At 56.7% G+C, this 22,247-nt stretch overlaps 1 protein-coding gene across 5 annotated transcripts; it reads left to right on the top strand.

Annotated features, from left to right (window-relative positions):
- The first annotated feature begins 815 nt into the window (after positions 1 to 815).
- NR4A1 (nuclear receptor subfamily 4 group A member 1) lies at positions 816 to 22,089 on the top strand. 5 transcript variants are annotated; one of them, XM_037846853.1, is made up of 9 exons: positions 816 to 937; positions 5,121 to 5,243; positions 7,248 to 7,341; positions 17,107 to 17,984; positions 18,826 to 18,955; positions 19,299 to 19,450; positions 19,779 to 19,981; positions 20,070 to 20,248; positions 21,265 to 22,089. In XM_037846853.1, exons 4-9 carry the CDS (start codon positions 17,109 to 17,111, stop codon positions 21,519 to 21,521), a joined length of 1,797 nt encoding a protein of 598 aa, XP_037702781.1. In that variant the 5' UTR covers positions 816 to 937; positions 5,121 to 5,243; positions 7,248 to 7,341; positions 17,107 to 17,108; the 3' UTR covers positions 21,522 to 22,089. The 5 variants fall into 5 exon arrangements, 4 of the variants coding, with proteins under 4 accessions (XP_037702781.1, XP_037702782.1, XP_037702780.1 ...); XR_005218446.1 differs by lacking the exons at positions 816 to 937; positions 5,121 to 5,243; positions 7,248 to 7,341 and adding exons at positions 14,093 to 14,226; positions 20,847 to 21,105 and having other exon boundaries at positions 21,265 to 21,405; XM_037846854.1 differs by lacking the exons at positions 816 to 937; positions 5,121 to 5,243 and having other exon boundaries at positions 7,204 to 7,341.
- The last annotated feature ends 158 nt before the right edge of the window (positions 22,090 to 22,247 follow it).

The raw sequence follows: 22,247 nt of genomic DNA, 5'->3' as shown, positions 1-22,247 counted from the left end.
AGTGACTCCACGCCTGGGCCCTGCCCTTGCCCGGATTCGCGCGCCGGCGATTGCTTCTCTTCAGGGGAAATTTCACCCTCTCAGAAGACCCCTCTTTCTCTAGCTGCCTTCCTGTCTAGAAGCGGGGCGCCCCGCTAGCTGGCTTCCTTGCCCTTGGGGTGGCAGGCAGGCTAAGAGATGTGGGTGGGTGTGCCCAGGGCTCAGAGGTTGGGGTCCTGTCCTCTCAAGCCCACCAATTTGCTGTGTGACTTTGGGCCGTCGCAGGGCCTCTCTGAGACTCACTTTTTCCACCGCTCCTTCAGGGGAAGCCCCGGGTAAGTTTATCTGGGTAACTTTATTTATTCGCGGGTTCGGGGTTCAGCTGCCTCGGGAGACGTTAGCAAGGTCTCAGAACCCTCACTTGAAAAACAGCCTCCCCTACCCCGCGCCCGGGCCGCAGCGAGCCGGGTTATGTAACAGTGTGTGCTGTGTCTGTGCTGGGGGCGGGGGGGGGGTGGGGTGCCGCGGGGCGGGGCGCTCGCGGCTATTCCGGGCGCCTCTATTTTTAGCCCCATTGATGAGGCTGCGTCGGCCGCCGCCGCCGGGATTCCGGAGACGTCAATGGGCGCGCGTCACGGTCCCCGCCCGCCCGCCGGGGGAGGCGCGCCGAGGCTGGGACTGCGGCGCGGGCGGCCGCGGGCTGCGGGGGCGGGGGGCGCGGCTGCGGCCGGAACCTGCGGGGCGGGGGGCTTCCCGGGGGCGGGGGGCACCAAGCGGCGGCGGCGCGGTTGCAGGAGCGCAAAGCGGCGGCGGCGGAACTGGTGGGGACCCCAGCGTGGCGCGCGCGACCCCCGGCCTCCCGGCATGGGTGCCCCTGCAGTGCAGAGCCGCTCCCCGCAGGCTGGTGCGAGACCCCGGAAAGCGGGGGTGGAGAGGCGAACGGAGCTCGCCCGGCAAGGTGAGGGGGGCAGCTGGAAGAAGGGATAAGGTGGTAGCCGAGAGAGGGGGTCTATGCGGATGCTCTGGGGTGGGCTCGGGGCCATGCTGGGAGTCCTGTTTGGAAACCGGGAACTTGGGGCGGGGGGTGGAGGTGGGGGGACTGGATTCCCAGTGGAACTTGCTGGCTCAGAGTCAGCCCCCAAGTGCGACGGCCAATGCGTTCTTTCCCCAGCCCGCCAAGGGTGGGGTTTGGCTCACGACGGGTGCTGGAGATGGCCAGGCCGGAGAAATTCCTTCCATTTCCCCGCCGGCTGTGGGGAACGGGTTCCAGGAGGTAGGGAGCTCGGCTGCCAGGAGGCCGAGCCCGGAGGGACAGGAATTGCCCCGGGCAGCCCTTTGGCGGGAGTGAGTCAGGAAACCGAGCCTGGAGAGGGTCTCAGAGAGTCAGGAGCGAAGGTGGGATTCTGACTCAAGCCCGGTGTCTCCCTGGGCCGCATATTTTCTGCGGCTGCAGCTTCCCTCCTGACAGTGGCCCTGTACTTGGGGCCGAGCGGCACCTCTAGGCATAGGATGCAGTGTGTTGAGGCAAAGGCAACGTTCCTTGACTTCATCAAATCCCCCTTTTACCCCTACGCTTTTGATGGGTGGCCTGATGGACATAGAGAAATGTTGCAGAGGTGTATGTCTTGTTGACAGTGGAGTATTAATCTGGGTTTGGGGGCTAGTATTACTGGCATGTTGGGAAAATGAAGGCTGGGCAGGGATGGGTAGATTCACATCAATTATACACAAAGGGTGCTGATGGATTAGGGAACTGATAGCAGCCTGGACAGGGCTTTAGTGGTGGCCACAGTGATCGTTTAGATCAGTGACTTGGGGGAAGACTTCAGAGAAGCCAGCTGACTTTTTTGTATGACCCAGAGCTGAGAGGAATGACAAGTGTACAGTATGATAAAATCAAGATTCTGAATTATGGCGAGCCGGCAGGAGAATGGGCCAAAACCAACAAGATGAATGTAACTGATGCTAAATATTAGGGCCTGGGCAGGAGTTCAGAAAATCAGTTCAGAAGTTCAGGCCCAATGGGAAGTCTGGTTCAGTTGCTCAGCACCCCAGGCCCCGAGTTTCCACTTGCTCTGTGGGTGGGCACTGTCATATTGCTCTGTGCCACCTGAGGCCTCTACTGGACATACTGGTGGTGTGGCAGGGGCAGTACCTGGCCCTGGGCCCCCTGGGTCGGGCTCCCTGGGTTCTAATCCCAGCTTTACCAATTCCTAGCTGTGTGACCTCAGGCAAGTTGCTTAACATTTCTGTGTCTTAGTTTCCTCATTGGTAAAATGTGTATAATAATCCATTCCTCAGAATTATGAGACTGAAATGAGAAAATGCATATACAGTGCTTAGCAATGTATCTAGCACGTGGTATTCAATGAAATTAGCTGCTATTATAGTTGCTCATATTAATAATATTGTCATTTCTGGGTGGGGTCATTGACCAATGCAGAGATTGTGCCCAGGGGTCCACCAGAGCTGCAGAAGGTCTGCCCTGGTGTTAGGGGGGAGTTTAGATAAGAAAAGACTCGAATAAGTTCTTGATAGGAAAAAGACAAAGGAGGTTCTGGGTGGGCCCTTGCAGCAGGCAGAGCTGGGATGTAGGGCTGGGCGCTTTGGAATTGGGGCTGTGACTCAACATAGGGAGGAACCCTCTGATCTGCCCCCAAAATGGACAGGGCACCTTTGGGAGCTGTGTACAAGGAGGTTCCTTAGTGGGAATGCCCTTCCCACCTCTTTGCAGGGGGCTGGCCGACTCTTCCCAGCCCAGCTCCGGTGCAGGTGTGTGTGGGTCCTGCCCCATTTACACTAATACTGACTGAGCACCCATTAGTGTTGAGCCTTCTTTTAGAGACTGAAGACTCCACGGTAATTGAGACAGACAAGGCCCTTACTTATATTCTACTTGGGGAGACTGATGATAAACAAGTGAACAAATGAACATTAGTCCTAGGGGCAAAACAAAAATAGGTTACTGGGGTGGGAGGTGAGGCTTTTTAAGATGGTGAAATGGGAATGGAAACCTGATGGATGAGAAGGAGCCAGCCATGGAGACATTGGGGCAGTGGCTTTCTGGGCAGAGGGAAGAGCCAGCGCAAAGGCCCTGAGGCAGAAAAGCAAGCCCATGTGACTGGAGCACAGTGAGCAGAGAGGAGATAAGGTGATGGGGGGACTCTCACCCATTTGGGGGGGGGGGCGTCACTTTCTCCTCCTGCAGCCCTCGATTTACCCTCTGCAGGGTCGATTGTAACTGACCTTGGTTCATTCTGTGCCTCTCCCCCATTATAACTTTCCAGGGCAGAGTAGTTTGCTTTTCTTGGATTTTCCACTGGGAAGGGAATTTTGACGTGGGGCAGGAGATGGCATCAGAAAGCTGTGTTAAGAGCTTACGGATCACTTTCTAGGCACTGTTCTCAGACGCAGATGAGGGAGACCTGAGCTCTCATTTGGGTCCGGCCCTTCCCAACCTGCTGCCTTCCTCTCCAGCTGCGGGCAGGCAGGGAGGAAAGGGAAGGTTGAGGGAACCCATAGGGCCTGACTGGGATATGGGAGAATGACACTGTCATTCTGGGAAGGAGGCACAGCCCGTGGGCTGGGGCATGTCTGAAGCCTGATTTTGCTTTCTGTTTGGGGTTGGAAGCCCTCTAGATGTTCCAGACTGCTCTTCCCTCTCTCCTCCCTGGTGGCCTTTACTCTGCCCGCCCCCCCCCCCATTATACCCACGGAGACATGGGAGGTGCCGGGATCTCTGTGAGGGGAAGAGTCCCCTCCCCTTGGCCTGTGGACCCTGGGGCAGAGGTTGGGAGGGGGAGGAAGTCCATCACCTGCCTGTGCTTGCTCCCTCTACCTCCCATCATGGAAACCCCTACATCCCTTGTCCCAAACCTCGTCTCGTCCTGAAGGGCAGCCTGATGACAATGAGGGCTGAGCCTGGGCTGATCCTGCCTTCACTCTGGCCCCAGTTGGGAGAGAAGAGGATTAAATGGGGGTGGGAAGATGGGAGAGGAGACATGGCACCTGTGGGGTTGGTGGGCGAGCTGAAGAGACTGGGTGGGGGGTGGGCACACAGTTGGCTTCCTCTGTGGTGGAGAGGCCAGGCGCCCAGGAGTGGCTGGCAGTAGGAACCAGGGTCTGGGGGTATAGCTTTTGTGTGTTCTCATTTAATTTATACTGATATTTATATAGCACACGTGTGTACTCAGGACCATTCTAACTCTTTTTTTTTTTTTAATCTTCATTTTATTGAGATATATTCACATACCACGCAGTCATACAAAACAAATCGTACTTTCGATTGTTTACAGTTCCATTACATAGTGGTACATTCATCACCCAAATCAATCCTTGACACCTTCATTAGCACACACACAAAAATAACAAGAATAATAATTAGAGTGAAAAAGAGCAATTGAAGTAAAAAAGAACACTGGGTACCTTTGTCTGTTTGCATTCTAACTCTTTTATACATATTAACTCACTTTAAGAGTGATGACAGTTCTGTGATTGTCATTTTTACCAGTGAGGAATCTGAGACACAGACGGGTTATATAATTTGCCCAAGATTACAAGGGATGGAGTCAGGATTCGAATTCAGGCCAGGCAGGGATCCAGCTTCTGGGCTCTTAACCACTCTGCTCTCAGTTGGGCCTTCCCATGTGGGGACTGGAGTCCATCACAGAGGACTCCTGGGGGTCCTCCTTGCCTCTGGTTAGAAGACTGGGCTGCCTGGAGATAGGGGCATGGAGCCGGGCCCTTTGGAGGTCCCTGAGGCTTCGGGGGCCAGGCTGGAGCCCCTTAAGGAGACAGGGGTGTGTCCCTGTCTGTCCTCACATTGCCTCCCTCTTCTCCGCCCTTTTGTGCACATCACGGGGCTGAGACACCCCCCACCTAGGTGTGGGGTATGAGGCTGAGGGGCTGGGTGCTGCCCAGTGTCTCTATGGCTCTGAGATACCCCAGATGCCATCAGCAGCTTGTGGCCACACCTCAGATCCTCAGGAACTGTTTTCCAGGACCTGTGCCCCCAGCCTCTGACACTCAGCCCAGGGAGGTCCTTGGGTACCCACTCCTGTGCTTCCTGGCTGGGCTGTCTCCAGGGATGCCCCTGCTGGCTGGTTGGGTTCTCCTCTGTCACGCTGACTCTCCTCTCGTAGGGCTCCGCCATGCACAGAGGCCAGCCCCGGCTCCTCCCTGGTGTCCTGGTTCCATCTGCCAGGCCCTGAAGGCTGAAGGTATAGTTTGAGTGTTGGCCAAGGCCTGTCGGTGCACTGAGGGTGGTAAGTGCTCTGCTGTTGCCCTTTTTACACCCCTGGGTCCCCCAAGCAGATGGGGTTGGGGGGCAGGCGTGGGTGTGGAGCTGCCTGAGGTGGATGTGGTTTGGGGGGTGGAGGGGAAGCCCTGCAGAGGTGACAGGCAAGGTGCTGCTCAGCCTCAGGAGATCTGATTTCTTCGGTGGTGGGAGGTGGTGGGAGTGACACGGGGGCGGGGAAGGGGGAAGCCTGATTTTCTCAGCAGTATAGGCCAGACGACTCTGAGGCCAGGTGCCACAGGCTGGGGGTTGGGGAGGAGCCTGAAAGTTGCCCCCAGCATAGCAGCACTAGCAGCACGTAGCTCGGGCGTGGTTCCAAGAAGCTGATGGGATGGGGAGCTAGGGTTTGGGCTGGGAGTGTAGTGGGGCAGAACTGGGTGGGAGAGGGGAGGAGGGCATTGGCCTGTTTCCAGGGTGTAGACACTGCTCCAGAGGGAGTGCATGAAGAGAATGCTGAGACCCCTTCCCCAGAAAAGGTGGTGACTGTGTCCCCTCCCCACTATGGCAGGCCTGTAGGGCCTGCGGAGGCTGTGGTATGGGGAGGTGGCCTAATGGATGGGGGCATCTTGGTAGATCACATCTGCTGACAAAGGGCAGGACAGACCCTCCATTATTCATCCAGTATCCTCGAGAGGGAAAACCCAGACTTGTGGCCGTGGCCAGAGGGATCCTTGGCTGTCTAGCTCACCCCCTCCTCTTAGGGATGAAGAAACTGAATTACAGAGGGGAGAAGGGACTTTTCAAGGTCCTACAGGGCATCTGTGCAGAGCCAAGCCTAGAATCCAGGTCTCCTGGGTTTCTGGGCCAGTGTGGGGTCCTGAGCTAGTGGTAGAGGACACACCTTTATTGTCTGAGGGTGCTTCCAGAGAAGGCACAAGCTGGTCTGAGGGTGAGGAGTGGAGGGTGGGTTTGCTCTGTCTACCAGCTGTTTTCCTGGGGATCTGAGATACTGCGATGGGGCTAAAGGCACCAGGTCCTGGCCGCCACACTGAGGGAGCTGGGAATTCAACCTGGCCCAGGGACAGGGACTCTGGACAGGGACCCCATGACCCCCTTCCTCCTTCCCCTGAACTGAGAAAGCATCCCGGAGCAACAGAACCCTCAGGACTTGATGAAGTCAGCTCTCCAGATGAAGCAGGAGCTGGCTCAGTATCTTCCCCCGCCCCGGCCCCCTAAACACTGTGGCCTCATGTGAACTTGGTGTTCAGGGTGCAGGGGGAGGAAGATGGGGTGTCCAGGCTGAGCCTGGATGGCAGGAGGGAAGCCCTGGGAAGTGGGGCCTCCAGTTCCAGGGGCTGGGCTGGGTGTGCACCTGGCCTCTGGCTGGCAGCAGGCTCAGCGCCACCAACCTCAGGCCGGGGTGGGGAGAGGAATTACTGTCAGTGGGAGAGACAGGTGTCCCTGGTCAGCCAGAGATCTGGCCTTGGGGAGCACGTGAGGGAGGATGACAGCAGTGGCCAGAAACTTTCCCTCCACTGGCCCCCACCTCTGCCCCCAGCCCTGACCCAGCTTCCCAGAGCTCCCGGCCTTCCCTCGGACTACACAGCAGCACTGAGTGGGCAGAATTCCTTGTGTTTACCCTGTTGTCTGGGTGATGGTGGTGCTTGGATGGAACTCCCATGCCTGGTACGCTGCCAAGGCCACCCCAAGGGGCTGCTAGCCGAGGCCCCAGGAGTGCTTGAGCCATGGGTCTTGTGACGTGAGCACCTGTCTGCCAGGCCTGGGCATGGGCCCAGGGTCACGCTCACACCGGGGCTCCTGTCAGCTGACTATTTTGAGCTCTTGCTGACCTGGGCCAAAGTTAGGCCCTGGCCAAGAGGGCCCCAAGGCAGCTCCCCCCATCCCCAGAGGCCGGCTCTGGTTTCTGCTATATAAACAGAGGAGGACACACTGGTTTGGGGAGAGCTCCAGGTCCAGAGCCTGCTCAGCTGTGCGGGGCAGCTGGGGAAGGCAGTCACGTCTCTCTCCACAGGACTCCACCAGGAAGGGCCCCCAACCAACGCCAGGATTCCCCCTTCGTGTGGTTGCCCAGGATCTCTGAAGGTCAAATTGTGAGGAGAAGGCTGGTGAGTCTTGGAATGGGGAAACTGAGGCACAGGAGCTGGGCTGTTGGGATTTTTTCCATTTTGACAGCTCTGCCAAACCTTGAGGGGACAGGGATGAAGATGGAGTAAGGGTGGCAGACTGCTCTAAGGAATGAAAGTAAGAAGGCTTGACCTCAGTCAGGAGGTGGAGATGGACTTGGGAACACTCTGTGACTGAGAGCTGGAGACATGGAAATAGACAGGGGATGCCATCCATCTCCTTCCTCAGAGATTTCCAGCAGGGTCTCCCTCCTCTCCCAGTGACTGCCTGGCAAGGCCCTGGTCTGCTCGGCAGCGGAGGGACACTGAAGTGAGTTTAGTGTCCATCAGGGTACTCAGGGCTGGTCTCTGAGTAGGGTCTCTGAGTCCCCCAGCTGGTCTAGACGCTAGGGGGCCGCACTGGGGCTCTCAGACCCTTCCCCACTCTCCTTGCCCGGCTCCTCAGTTGCTTTTGGTGCCTGAGAAGCAGGGCTGGAGAGAGGTCTGACTAGTCTGCCAGCGGCCTTGCCACAAACACGCTCCCTGGGAGCAGGGCCAGGGGCTTCGTCCCGACATGGAATATGCAGCAGCTCTTACGTGGGAGGCTCTTGTGCTCTCCTTTTCAGTTCTCAAAAAAATTTTTTCCCTTTCTGAACGTGAGTCCCTAAATGAATCCAGAGCCTATGACTAAAAATACTTTAACAATAGGAAAGTGCATCAGTCTTTCCGGCTGGAGCTCGTTATCAGAGGGTTTTATTTTGGAATTTGAAATTTTGCCCGTAGAGGCTGGGTGGAGGCCTTGGGCAGGGGTAAGGGAATTTGGTGAGTGTTCTGCAGGGTGGTGGAGGCCCTCCAAGGCAGGGGGTGGGGCGGGGTGAGGCGAGGGGCCAGGCCAGGAGCTGAGCACACTAAGAGGGGCATGGAGGGAGATTTGGGGAGAGTGCAAATGAGGCTTGGGCTGACCTTTCCCAAAGGACCTCCCTGATCTTGTCTATGTTTTCTGGCTCTGGATGTTCTTCTTGAAGTCTTGTCTTAGTCTTTTATGCTGTATTTTAGTTCATTTCTTCTGGCCTGGAAGGGTGGGGTAGAGCAGTCACTGTCCTGAAGGTGGCCTCTATGGAGAGAGGCCTGACTTCCTTAATTTACCAACTTTCTCCCTATGTTAATTGGGCACTTGCTTCATAAAGAATTTTCCTGGTGCTGGGTGGAGCCGCATCTCTGAGCACATTCTCATTTCCTGTCCCTTAGTCCTGGAGGGGGAGAGGTGGGGATGGGGTTATTGTTCGTCTCTAGTTCTTACAGAAGGGGACTGCTGGCTCCCCAGGCGAGCTAAGGACCCTGGTGTCTCCCTTCCCAACCCCTCTGTCAAACCCAGGATTCTGCTGAGAGTCCCCCAAGTCCAGGCCTCCAGACGGTGCTCTGTCCGGCCCTCGAGCCTCTCCCTTCTGTTAGTGCCTTGAGTTCTCACAGCACTGGGCCTTGTGATGTTGTCTGCATTGGGCAGATGAGGAAACAGTGGTGAGAACGGCAAGGGACTGGCCCCGCTCCCACACCAGGCCTGCTGGCTCCTGACCAAGGATGCCCCTGATGGCTTCTCCATGTTTTGCCCCTTGCTGAGAGTTGGGGCAGGGGTCAGTGGCTGACCTGACAGTGTCCTTGAGTGCCTGTTTGTGTGTGTGTGTGGAGGTTAGGACATCTGTGGTCACGGCAGGGACGGGGCAAGGGCCAGGAAATCAGAGGCAGAGGCCTGGGTCTGACCCTTCACCCCAGTTCCCAGAGCTGCCCATGGGAAGCCCCCCGGGGCAGCAGGCAGTGTTTCCCTGCCCACAGCATAAATCCCCCTACCCACTGACAGGGCAGGAAGAGGAAGTGGCTGGGTCAGGGCTGGGGATAGGCTCCGGGGCTGAGGAGGGGAACCTCCCAGGGCTGCTTCTCAGCGGCTCCATCCCTCTGCCCACCCCATGGGAAGGGCGTGGAGGCCTGTGGGTGGGGATAGTCTTGGTGAAAGTAGGGCAGGTTCCTGCCCTCCGCTCAGCAGGGGTGGGAGCCAGTGGAGCCCAAGGTGGTGATGGGGGGAGAGTGTGGGAAAGAGGCTGTGCAATTCAACTTCCCCCATCCCCCATTTACCCAGCTCCACACCCACCCTCTAAGCTGGGGAATGATGGTGGACACTGGTGCCCATTTTGATCCTGTCCTAGGCTACTTGTTGGGGGGCACCCACTCCAGGTGAGGGAGACAGCACCTTACCCTCATGGAGTTCACACACTGGTGTAGGGTATCTGACCCCGTAAGATTTGATTAGGAGGGGAAAAGGCCTGGCAAACGGTTCAGAAAACAGAATATGTGTCTCTCATCTAGGTGTGGCTATTTTTTAAGTAAACTTTTTTTGAAGTATAACGTACATACAGAAAAGTGCAGACATCATAGATGTAATATCTTAGGAGTGTAGCTCGCTGAAATTTCCAGAGTGAACATACTCGGATCGGGAATGAGAACAGTGCTAGTCCCAACAAAGACCCCTTCTTAGGCACCACTATTTTCATTTTACAGGCTGTGTGTGTCGGGGGTGGGGTGGGTGGGTGGGTGTGTATATCTTTTTGTGACACACTTGCAAGAACTCAAGCCACAGCTTCTGGAGTTCAGAGTTGAGGGCAGTGGGTCCTGCACAGAACTGGGAGTTAGGGAACCCAACTTTGAGTACCCCTCTGAACCTCCCTCCATTTCCTCGTTTATAAAATGCGGATGGTGATTCCAAACTTGGAAGTGTTTGGGGAGAGGGCTAAGTGGAAGGATCTATGTGAAGCATCCTGGCCCCAGGGCTGACACTTGACTGGTTAGTTCCTGCCCTACACCCCTATCCTCCCACTCTTCACCACCCACCCCGAGTGAGAAGGAGCTTGCTCCTAAGAGCTGGGCTGGCCTCAGAGGGTGGCATTTGAGTTGAAGTCTGGTAGGATTAGTAGGATTAGAGTAGAAGGGAGGAAGGGGAACAGTGTGCCCAGTGGGTGGAACAGTATGTGCAAAAGTGGGTGGTGGGAAGGTGTACCCCAAGGTTCTTATATGGAGGCATCAGCTCTCTCATCTTTCCTGCCCTCCCCCCACCTACCCAATGGTGGTTCCTTCTGACCTTGCTCTCAAAGGCTGGACTTGAGGTCCATTGAGGGTTTCCATCCAGCCTGGGACCAGCTTATGTTCTAGGCCTCCCAAAAAGTCTGTGCGAATGATGCTGTCCCCCAGAGTTAGCTGGACTCCATGCCCCCTGGGAACCTCAGGCTGCCCTCCCCTCTCTCCCCTCTATCTTGGGCCAGGTGCTCCACACCAGGGCCTGAATGGGAGGCTCCAGCTGTGTTTCCACAGTCGGCTCTGCCTCTTTCTCCTGGGGACTTAATATTTTCAAAGCATGATATGTTTAGATCCCCCCAGTATCCCTACCTCCGGGAACATGGCCAAGTGGCAGCTGCAGTTGCCGCACCCTCCCTCTGGTTTAGGGCAGGGAGATGGAAGCCTTTACATTCTGTGATGGCCTGGGAAGGAGGGGCCTGGCTGGGCTGGAGGCTGAGATTCAGAACCTGGGCAGCTCCTCACACACTTGAGCTCCCTGGGGCTCATGGGTGCTCCTAGCCCACAGGAGGGTGTGTGCTACTTCTTACAATAGGGAGGTGGTGGGGAAAGGAGGGAGATGCTAGGGCTCAAGCCTGACTCAACTCTCAAGAGTCCTGGCCTGAGCACAGTCTGCACAAGCAACAGAGAATATGCTCGTTTTTGTTGGGGACATTGCATGGAGGGAAGAAAGTGGGCCTGCCTAAGATTGTTTTGCTGCCTTATTAAAATCATTTTTTGGAGGGAAGGCCCTGCTGGGGTGGGGCTAGGTGGGAAGCCAGCCCATGACTCTGCTGGAGTCAGCCTTGCCCAGCACATACTTGCTGTGTGCTCCCAAGCAAGGGACAGCTCCTCTTGGAACCCTTGGTTCCTAATCTGCAAAACGGGAGAATTTGAAAAAGAAAAAACCAAACTGTAGCTGAAGTGGGGTGGGGATCCTGGGTGGGTCCCCTTCACACTGCCCTGCCTATGCTTCACCCTCACACAGGTGACCTTGAAGGGTCCTTGGAAGATGGTTTCAGAAAACCCAGAGCTCTCTGAAGACTGGTCCATGTTGAGATTTTATGCTGAGGTCAGGGAGCTATGGCATTTTCGATTACTTAATGAAACTGTTATTGCATGCTTTGCCTGTGGTGGACAGTGTGGAGTTAAAAAGAGGGGACAGGCTGGGTAAGGGGGACTTCTTTTTTTTTTAAAGCAGTTTTATTCCTATACCATACAATCCATCCAACATGTACAATCAGTGGCTCAGTATAATCACAGAATTGTACTTTCATCACCACAATCAATTTGAGAACATTTTCATTGATCCAAAAAGAAAAACCCCGTGCCTACTATGCCCCCTTTTATTGACACTTAGCTTTGGTGTGTTACCTTTGTTACAATTGATGGAAGAATATTATATTACATATATTACATATACACATACATACATCATATACCACCCTATTATTATCACCTTGTAATAGTGATGTACATTTTTTCTAGTTCATGGAAGAACATTCTTACATTTGTACTATTAACCACCTTTGTCATCCACAACAGCATTCACTACGCCATACAGTCACATATTTCATCCTCTAGCTTTCCTTCTAGGGACATGCACGACCCTAAACTTCCCCTTTCAATTACTATCACACACACACACACACACATACACGATTCAGCACTGTTAATTACAATTAATAATGTGCTACCATCACCTCTATCAATTTCCAAACATTTACAATCAACCTTATTAAAAATTCTGCACAAATTAAGCATGAGCTCCCCGTTCTCTGCCCTTGTTCTGCCTTCTGGTAACCTATATTCTAGATGTTAACTGCAGGAGGTTGCTCATTATATTTTGCTCATATTAGTGAGATCATACAATATTTGTCTTTTTGTGTCTGGCTTATTTCATTCAACATAATGTCTTCCACTAAGGGGGTGCATCCACTAAAGGGGTGCTCCTTAACGGGCATGGTGAGGAGGAGGTGAGGTCATTGGGCCTATCGAGTTGGTCTGCTGCTCTCGGGCACCCGGGAGGCATGGTCTGTGGCCTGAAGTAGGCTCCAAGAGATGTCTCAAGAAAGAATTTTAGGACAAAAGGAAAAGTTGCATATGGGACATGAGGAGCCGAGATGCAGTGTTGGGCAGGGGTGGGGTGGGGAGATGACAAGTTCTGTCTGGAATGAAGTTTGAGGTGCTTGGGGGCCCTTGAGTGGGTAGAAGTGGGGGCTGGAGACATGGATGTAGGAAACCTTTGCTGGGTGGTGAGGGTGGGAATGAGCAGGAAGTGTCTCCAGGCCCGAGGGAGGTGCTGTAGGATGAGATGAGGTGAGAGTGGGTCTGGTGGGTGCAGGCTCAGTGGAAGCAGAAACTCTTAACAGGAGAGAAGGTGGGGAGCGCAGTGGGGTGGGGGGCTCCCTTCTTCCTTCCTCTCTTCTCTAGTGGGCCAGGGCTTTCCAGGCTTGGGGTGAGATGGAGTGGAGTGGTGACATCCGGACCAGGGAAAGCTCTAAGTGGGTGCAGCCTGGTCTGTACCCTTATCCAGCCCTGGCAGGCCCACTCCTGCTCCATGGGGCTGGTTATAACAGGTCAGAACTGCCCCCTCCGCAGGTGCAGAGGTGGGGTGAGATGGGAGTGCGGGTGCTCCCTGATCATGGTGGTTGTGGTGGTAATGGTAGGAGGGCTTGAAAAGATCCCCTAGAAACAGCCAGTGGCCTTGGGTTCCTCCTGTGTGATCTTAAGCAAGTGCCATCGTTTCTCTGAACCCGTTTGCTTATAAAATGGAGTTGGTCTAAGTTTGAAAAGATTTCTCAGGCTCCACCGGTTCTGAAGTTTGGTAATTTCCCATTTAGGGTTCACTCACCCTGGGAAGAAATGAAGTTTAGCTTAGCCTGAGGAGCAGAGCCTATTGAGCCGAGCTTGGGCCTGGCAAACCTGTGCCCTGGGGAAGGGACATCTGCCGAGGACTTTGCCTGGGAATTTGGGGGAGAGGAAGTAAGCGGGGCTATGTCTGTGCCTGAGACTGCTGAGGAACCCGGTCAAGTGCACAAGCTGCACCTCGGGCTGAGGTGGGGATGCAGGTTCCCCGAGGAGTGTCCCTGAGCTGCCCGCCCCAGCCCGAGGCCTGCCCTGGCCGTCCGGCGGCCGCAGGGTGCGACAGCCCAGGCCTCCGAGGAGGGGTTGGGAGGGTGCACAGGCGGGGCGGGGCCCAGAGGGCAGCCGGAGGGTGAGGAGATCCTCGTCGGGGGAAGCCCCGCGGTCGCAGCTCTAACGCGCCCTCTTCTCCAGCCCTGGCCCTCGCGGCCTGTTCATCTGGACCTGGGGGGCCCCGACCGGGTCCTGGGTTCGGGTGGGGGGAGAGCCTCGCGAGTCTGGGAACTGCTATTTTTAGCCGGCGCGGCGGGCGCGAGAGGACTATTTATAGATCAAACCCTCCGCGCTCCCTGCGTCAATGGAACCCCGCGTGCGTCACGCGCGCAGACATTCCAGGCCCCCCTTCGCCCCGCCCCCTCGGGCTCCCCGTCCCCGCGCCTCCCCCTGTCCGCCTCCCGCCGGAACCGCGCCGCCCCCCGCGCCCTTGTATGGCCAAAGCTCGCCGGGCCGTGTGCGTCAGTGGCGCCCCCGCCCCTCCCCGTGCGTCACGGAGCCCTTAAGAGGAGGGTCCGGACGGTCCGGGGAGCCCCAGTGGCGGAGGCTGCGAAACTTGGGGGAGTACGCGGAGGGACTGCGGGAGCGCGTTCGGGACCAGGCTGCGACTCGGGGCGCTGGTCCCGGACAGGGGGAGTCTGAGCCGGCTGGGTAGGTGCCACCGCGGGGAGCGTGCAACTGAGCGGATCTCTGTGTTTTGGTTTTCTGGGGGAATTGCATGCAGCAGATAGGGTGTACGCGCGGGCAGAAAGGATGTGGTAGGGTCTGCGTGCCAGAGGGTGGGGGTACCCTGCAGCTCTGAGGTTGGAGGTAGCGATTGGAGTGGGATAAGGACCCAGGTCGGGCCAGAGCTCTGATGGGCGCCGAAGGACGGGGGTGGGGTGGGGGAGCGTCTGTGCAAGGTGAAAGTCACAGGAGTTGGGATTGGCGCCTGGAGGGAGGACTTGTCCAGCAGGCGGCTGGCCTTAGTTCAGTCTTTCAGGGTGCCCAAGTCGGCACACGGTGCTCTGGACATGGGTGCTGTCGGGGAAGGGGGGTGTCTCCATTCCTGGGGTTTGAAGAGGCACGGTGAGCTTCCGTGATGCGGGGATCTATCTGACTCCAACCAAGCTTGAATTTCCAAAAGGGTCTTTTTCCTCCCAGCCTGGCAGCCCCCCCCTCCCCACACACACACCATGTTCCTGGTTGCTTTCTTAACACTTTAGAGGCTGTAGCTTAGTTTGTAGGGATCCCCACCCTGAAGTTACTTTCTGTCTGGGCTGTTTTAGGAGATCTCTGGATTACCAAAGCAAATGGCTAGGGTTAGTGGCTGAACTGTGGAGGGGTGCTTGCTTGTGTATTGGAAAAAGTGAGTCTTCTTAGGGTCAAGGAAGGGTCTCTCTTGGAAGCACTGGCGGGGAGGGGGTTGTTTTAGCTGTGGCTTGGCTCCCCCGTGTGTGTGTGTGTGTGTGTGTGTGTGTGTGTGTGTGTGTGTGTGTGTGTAAACTCTTATCCTTGGGGATCCCGATAGGAGTTGTCAATGTTGGAGCCTCTGGTGTGGAGCTACCTGGAGGATACCCCACTCCACCCCACCAGCTCCTCATGGTGATCACCTGACTGCCCTCCCCCAAGTAGTCCCTGTAGGATCTTGCAGGTAGGGTGCAGCCTGAGGCTGGTTCTCATAACAGGTGCAAGCCACACTGCTGCCAGGACCTGCCTGAAGCCGGATTCTCCCCACTCCTTCCTTCAACTCCGCCTCTTCCTCCTCCCTGTGGGACTGCTTCCCCCACCCCACCCCCATGGGGCTGGATGTAGGTGCTGTCTTGTGGTGTTTAGTACCTGTACTGTCTGGAAGCTGGTGGGGGGGGGGCGGTGGCACAGGTTGGTGGGGGTTGATCCGGATGTGGGACGTCCAAGTGGAGAAACAGGATTTGAATAAGGCTGGCACGCCCAGCCCTGCATGGCTGCTGCCTTTCCTCCTCCGCCCCCAACCCATCCCTGCCCAGGCTGTCCTAGTGCAAGGAGACATGGCCGCCCTTATCTCGGGCAGGTGCCCAGGGCTGTGTGCTTGTGGACGGTGCCACCGGGCAGGTGGGGTGAGAGCTCTGAGGGTCTGTGGTATGAGTGTCAGGCCGGGGGTGGAGCTGCCCCTTAACCCCATACAGGGCCCATGGAGGTGGGAGAGGAGCAAGGACCAGAGAACTCCCTGGGCACTTGGCCAGGGAATGGTGACAGCTATTGCCCCCATCCCTGGCTCCCCTTTGTTCATGATACTCTCTGTTCCAGCTTGGTTTCTAATCCAGCTCCCCTTGCTGACTGTGGGGCCAGATTTATGCAGACCCCAGGCAGGGAGGTGAGGAGGGAGACTGTCCTTCTTTGACTAATTTTTTTGACTGGTCTCTGTGAACTGAATGATTTCCCTATTCTTCCAGATGCCTCAGCGTTGGAGGTGTGCACCCCATTCGCCTGAGCTCTGGATTTTTCAGGGCACTGTTTTAATGGAAAGACCCAGGAAGGGGCAGGATGTCTTCCCTTCCCCCAGCACTAGGCTCCTTCTTCCTGCATAAGCATCGCCCTTAGGTTCTCGGCTGGACTCAGAGAGTTGTCTTGTAAAAATAACCAGGAGAAGTGCTTTGGGCTAGCAGGGAAACTCCTCGTAGGGACTGTTCCTTCTCCTGAAGGTCCAGGGGGCTGTTCTGTCTTCCCTCTTGCCCCCCGCCCTCCTCCCTCCAGCATATGGCCTTTAAAGTTCTGCAGCCAGGTTACCTGGTCCCTTGGGGAGCTGGGGACTTGGTGAGGAGACCTGGGCTCCCCTTTCTATTTGCTTATGGGATCATCCCAGGCAATGCAGAGTGGGTGCCCAGCCCCAGATGGCAGGACAGGGGTGCATGTGGGATCTGCAGCCTTTGCTTGGTGTGCAGGATGGGGGTAGGGGACGGGCTCAGGGCAGCTGCGTTGTTTCTTAAGTCTGCTTTCTTAGGGAGGGGTCAGCTCTGGGCCTTCACTCCCAGCTCCTCTTCCATTTCTAGGATGGCCGCCTTCTCAGGCTCTGTGGGGGGAGAAGTTTTGCAGAGGGCTGGGGTATACCTGGAAATATTCCCAGGAATTGTCTCGTTGAAGAAACTGTCTAGTCCTGGTGACTGGGTTAAGGTCCTGCCTGGCTGCTTCTCCCATCCACCCTTCTCCCAGCCCCCGCCCACTCCTTCCCTGGTGGGGGAGGGGCAGGGGGCTGGAGGAACACAGCTTTCCCCTGTTCCAGCAGAGAACTGCTGGCTGGATGCCTTTCTCCAGGGTTCCCAGGCTGGCTGGGGTGTGGCTGGCCTTCTGACTGAGCCCACTCTTGCCGGGCCACTGCCCAGTGGCTTTGTGGCATGTAGGTTGAGATGATGCTCTGGCCAGAGTCAGGAATCCTGGGCTCTGTGGTGGCTTATGACCCTCACGCCTTGGTGTCCCATCTCTAGTCTGGGATTCCTGCCACCTGGCTGCCTCTTTGAGATCAGGCTTCTCCCACTGACTCCTCTCCTCTCCGCCCTTGCGTCTCCTTCCTTCCAGAGATGCCCTGTATCCAAGCCCAGTATGGGACACCAGCACCGAGCCCAGGACCCCATGACCCCCTGGCCAGCGACCCCCTGACTCCTGAGCTCAGCAAGCCCACCATGGACCTGGCCAGCCCCGAGGCGGCGCCCACTGCCCCCACGGCGCTGCCCAGCTTCAGTACCTTCATGGACGGCTACACAGGAGAGTTTGACACCTTCCTCTACCAGCTGCCGGGAACAGCCCAGCCCTGCTCCTCATCGTCCTCCTCGGCCTCCTCCACGTCCTCATCCTCAGCCACTTCCCCTGCCTCTGCGTCCTTCAAGTTTGAGGACTTCCAGGTGTACGGCTGCTACCCAGGCACCCTGAGCGGTCCACTGGATGAGACCCTGTCCTCCAGCGGCTCTGACTACTATGGAAGTCCCTGCTCGGCCCCGTCCCCATCCACGCCCAGCTTCCAGCCACCCCAGCTCTCCCCCTGGGATGGCTCATTCAGCCACTTTTCCCCCAGCCAGACTTATGAAGGCCTGCGGGCATGGACAGAGCAGCTGCCGAAGGCCTCTGGGCCTCCTCAGCCCCCCGCCTTCTTCTCCTTCAGCCCCCCCACCGGCCCCAGCTCCAGCGTGGCTCAAAGCCCCCTGAAGCTGTTCCCCTCGCAGGCCACCCACCAGCTGGGGGAGTGTGAGGGCTATTCCATGCCAACAGCTTTTCCAGGCCTGGCGCCCACTTCCCCACACCTTGAAAGCTCGGGGATGCTGGATGCACCTGTGACCCCAGCCAAGGCCCGGAGTGGGGCTCCAGGTGGGAGTGAGGGCCGCTGTGCCGTGTGTGGAGACAACGCTTCATGCCAGCATTACGGCGTCCGCACCTGTGAGGGTTGCAAGGGCTTTTTCAAGGTATGGGATGATCCTTGGTGGGACTCTGTGTAGGAAGTGGGGAGAGGCTGGTCTCTCTTCCCACGGGGGTCTGTGGTGGTCACCTTGGGTTCCCCTCTCAAATAGCCCTGCCTGTGGGAAGGGGGCTGGCTTGCCAGGTGGGCTTCTTCCTGGGAGCCCATAGATGTCAGGGAGCTGACGCCTCTCATTTACCAGGGCACTCGAGCACCACTGGGACTGCAGAGAGATGGAGGAAGGAGAGGGATATGGGCAGAGGGTGCAGGCCCCGGGTTATCCAGAAAGGGAGGTTCTAATGGCCAGCCTCTGGTTTTCCTCTGCCCGTCCTCCCCACCTCAAGGTCCTAGTGGGAAGGGAGGCCCCAGGCACTCATGTTCCTGGCATGAGATGAAAGGATCTGGGAAGGGGACTTGGTGCTTGAGGGCTGGGGGTGGACAGAGGAACAGGCTGTGTGTTTGTCCCAGCGCTGGGTGCCTGCTTAGCTTCCCGTCCCCACCCCCAGCCCCTCTGCAGCCTTCTCTTGTCTGCCCCAAAGAAGGGGTGGGTGGACCCATGCACGTTGAAAAGCACAGGTGTCAGGATGGCTGGGGACCCCTAGTCCTTAATTTTATGTCTTGGGGTCCTCCTTGTGAGGCAGAAACCTACCCCCATACCCCTAAGACTTTCTCCCCCCCCATCCCTCCATCTGTCCCTCCCCTGCCACCCAAATGTTAGGAAAATAGCTGTGAACAGAGAGCGCTTTTGTCTGTGATGGCAGCAGGATCTGGACGGTCCCCTTCCCTGGGCCTCCCCCCTCCCCACCCCACCCTCTGACAGCCTGTTCCGTGTTGCCCCCTCCCCCCAGCGCACAGTGCAGAAAAACGCCAAGTACATCTGCCTGGCCAACAAGGACTGCCCTGTGGACAAGAGGCGGCGAAACCGCTGCCAGTTCTGCCGCTTCCAGAAGTGCCTGGCTGTGGGCATGGTGAAGGAAGGTGGGTGGCTGTGGATGGGGCCCAGCAGGACAGAAGCGTGCCGGAGCGGGTGGGGGGCCTGGCAGAGTCCCCTAGACCTCTGCCCTTTTGGGCCCCAGGGAAGGGCATGTCTGAACCATATTTCTGCCCCAGTCTCGTTCCCCTGAGCCTGAGAATGGGAGGCAGCTTCTATCTCCCTGGCATTTGAGGAAGGGGGAAGGAGGTCCCTGTAGGGTCCCCTGGGGCTCAGGGGCTCAAGGTCCTTGGGGCCGAGAGGGGTGCTGTCCACCAGTGGTGCACACAGTTTAGGTAAGAGCATCTGGGTGCCTTCCTCCCTTCCTCACCCCCGCCCATTTCTCTGCAGTTGTCCGGACAGACAGTCTGAAGGGGCGGCGAGGCCGGCTCCCTTCGAAACCCAAGCAGCCCCCAGATGCCACCCCTGCCAGTCTCCTCACCTCCCTAGTCCGGGCACACCTGGACTCAGGGCCCAGCGCTGCCAGACTGGACTACTCCAAGGTGAGGCCCTGCCTCGCCCCACCCCACCCTATTCAGGGGAAAGTTGCTGCCAGCACATTCACCGCCACTGGGCACATTAGAAAAGGTGCCCCTCCAGTTCGACAGATTGAAGAAAAAAAGGCACCTGCGCTGGGCTGACCGAATGGAAAAATGTACCCCCTAAGGTGGCCAATTAGAAAAACATGCCCTTCCAGCAGCTGAAGCTGCCAGATTTCAGTTCCAGTCTCACTCTTGTGATCTGGTATCCAAGTGCATGGCATGATAATACGTGGTGGCCCTGGCATGGGCTCATGCGTGGATTACTGACCCCACTGGACCCCCCTCCTAGTTCCAGGAGCTGGTGCTGCCCCGCTTTGGGAAAGAGGATGCTGGGGACGTACAGCAGTTCTACGACCTGCTCTCGGGCTCGCTGGAGGTGATCCGCAAGTGGGCCGAGAAGATCCCTGGATTTGCTGAGCTGTCGCCAGGTGACCAGGACCTGCTGCTGGAATCTGCCTTCCTAGAGCTCTTCATCCTCCGCCTGGCCTACCGGTGAGCTGCCTGCCGTCTGCCTGGTCCTTTCCCCTGCTGCCCCTGCCCTTGAGACACCCTGACCGCTGTCTGTGCCACCACCCTCCAGGTCTAAGCCTGGTGAGGGGAAGCTCATCTTCTGCTCGGGCCTGGTGCTGCACCGGCTGCAGTGCACCCGCGGCTTTGGCGACTGGATTGACAGCATCCTGGCCTTCTCGCGGTCCCTGCACAGCTTGGTTGTCGATGTCCCTGCCTTCGCCTGTCTCTCTGCTCTTGTCCTCATCACCGGTGAGTGACCAGCATCAAGCTGGGTCCACAGGAGAGGGGATGGGAGAACCCATTGGTCCTCGGGAGGGTACTTGCCCAGGGAGCTGCGGGGGCTTGGGTGGGCTGGCATCCAGCACTTTCTGGGCCCTTGCATAGCTCCATGCTCTTCCCCACTTGTGAAGTGAGGATGACAAGGGTCACAGAGGGGCAGGCACTCGCTCACAGCAACACAGCTGGTAGGCAGCAAAGCAGGGATTCAGGCTTAGCCGCACCTGACTCCCAGCGCCCAAGCAGATCCCAGACTACCGAAGGTGCAGACTATGTAGGTGTTGTCTATGTGGCCTAGGGTTTTTGTTTTTATGCATGCACAGAAGTGCACAAATGTGAAGTGTTTGCTAACTAAATACACTTGTGTAACTAGCCCCTGATTAAAAAAACATATGACCAGGGCCCCCAAACTGTTCCTGCCAGTCATCATCTCCCCCCAGGGTACCCTCTCCTGACTTCTAATGGTGTAGATTAGCTGGGCCTTTTATTACTTCATATAAATGTAATTATGCAGGATGGACTCTGGTGTTAAGTGAAGGGGTTTTCAGACATCTCTTATTGTTTTTTAAAGGGCCAGACCTTGCTCTTCCCTACCCCCTTTTTCCCCCTTAATTTCCACATGGGACCCAACTATATAAAGCAAAACCAGAGGTGCTCTGGGCTACAGAGGGAGTGGTGCTGACTTCTGGGGCTTCTCAGAACAGTCTGAAGAAAACCCACTGGCCCAGCCAGAAAACCTATGACCCTGGACCAGTCACTAACCTCTCTGGGCCTCACTTTGTGACTTGGAACATGAGGATGATGAGTGTTACTGGCCTCTTGGACTCCTGGTGAGGCTTGAAAATGGGCTCCAGTGTGAATGTGCTTTTGCAAAGTTCCAGGAAGTGTGAATAATGGCCAGTGGCAGGGGTTTTAGAGACTTTGGGGAGGCTGGGTCTTGGGGGGGTCTGGTCCCTAGCTGCGTGGTGAATCCTGCACCCTGTTCGCAGACCGGCATGGGCTGCAGGAGCCACGGCGGGTGGAGGAGCTGCAGAACCGCATCGCCAGCTGCCTGAAGGAGCACGTCTCGGCCGTGGCAGGTGAGCCCCAGCCAGCCAGCTGCCTATCCCGCCTGCTGGGCAAGCTGCCCGAGCTGCGGACCCTGTGCACCCAGGGCCTGCAGCGTATCTTCTACCTCAAGCTGGAGGACCTGGTGCCCCCTCCGCCCATCGTCGACAAGATCTTTATGGACACGCTACCCTTCTGACCCCAGCCCAGGAGCACGCATGCGTGCATGTGCAGATGCACTCTCATTCACCACCCCACGTGCCTTCAGCCCATGGCCCACGGACCGTCAAAGCACCTCCTTGCCAGGGCTTGAACTACAGACTGACTGACACCCTCACTTGCTCTGGGAGGTTGGCAGGGAGCTCAAACCCTGGGGGAGGGGAATGCATTCATGGGGGTGACCCCCACTTTTGTCTTACTCCCCGCCCTTTCCCCCCAGCCCAGCCTTGGCCTTCATGTTTTTGTAAGATAAACTGTTTTTAACACACACCTCCATGCTGTAAATAAGCCAAATGCTGCTGTAAATACAGGAAGGAGGAGGTTGAGGAAGGGATGGGGTCCCCCACCAGCCTGGGCAAGCCTTCTCCAGCCTCCTTCTACTTGCTCTCTCTTCCCACCCTCCTTCCACATGTACATAAACTGTCACTCTAGGAAGACAAATGACAGATTCTGACATTTATATTTGTGTACTTTCCTGGATTTATAGTATGTGACTTTTCTGATTAATATATTTAATATATTGAATAAAAAATAGACATGTAGCTGAATCTGGGATTCTGTCTCTCTCTGACACCCTGTCTCCCTGTGCTGCAGGCTCACCTGTATTATATAAGTGGTAGAGATGGGTGGCTCAGGATAAATCTTGGATTTTACCAAACTGAGCTAACAGATCTCAGTTTACTCGTTTGTAAAAAGGGGGTAACAA

The sequence above is a fragment of the Choloepus didactylus genome, chromosome 8, assembly GCF_015220235.1.
Source record: "Choloepus didactylus isolate mChoDid1 chromosome 8, mChoDid1.pri, whole genome shotgun sequence".
Lineage (NCBI taxonomy): Eukaryota > Metazoa > Chordata > Mammalia > Pilosa > Megalonychidae > Choloepus > Choloepus didactylus.
The sequence above is the reverse complement of the archived record's forward strand: the minus strand, read 5'-3'. Positions and strand labels throughout refer to the sequence as shown.

Excerpts from the sequence above, each read along its gene's own strand:
- NR4A1 (XM_037846853.1), top strand. The coding sequence starts at position 17,109 with ATGCCCTGTATCCAAGCCCAGTATGGGACACCAGCACCGAGCCCAGGA. Across the intron at positions 19,982-20,069 it reads ATCCTCCGCCTGGCCTACCG|GTCTAAGCCTGGTGAGGGGA; the intron begins GTGAGCTGCCTG and ends ACCACCCTCCAG. Across the intron at positions 20,249-21,264 it reads TGCTCTTGTCCTCATCACCG|ACCGGCATGGGCTGCAGGAG; the intron begins GTGAGTGACCAG and ends CCCTGTTCGCAG.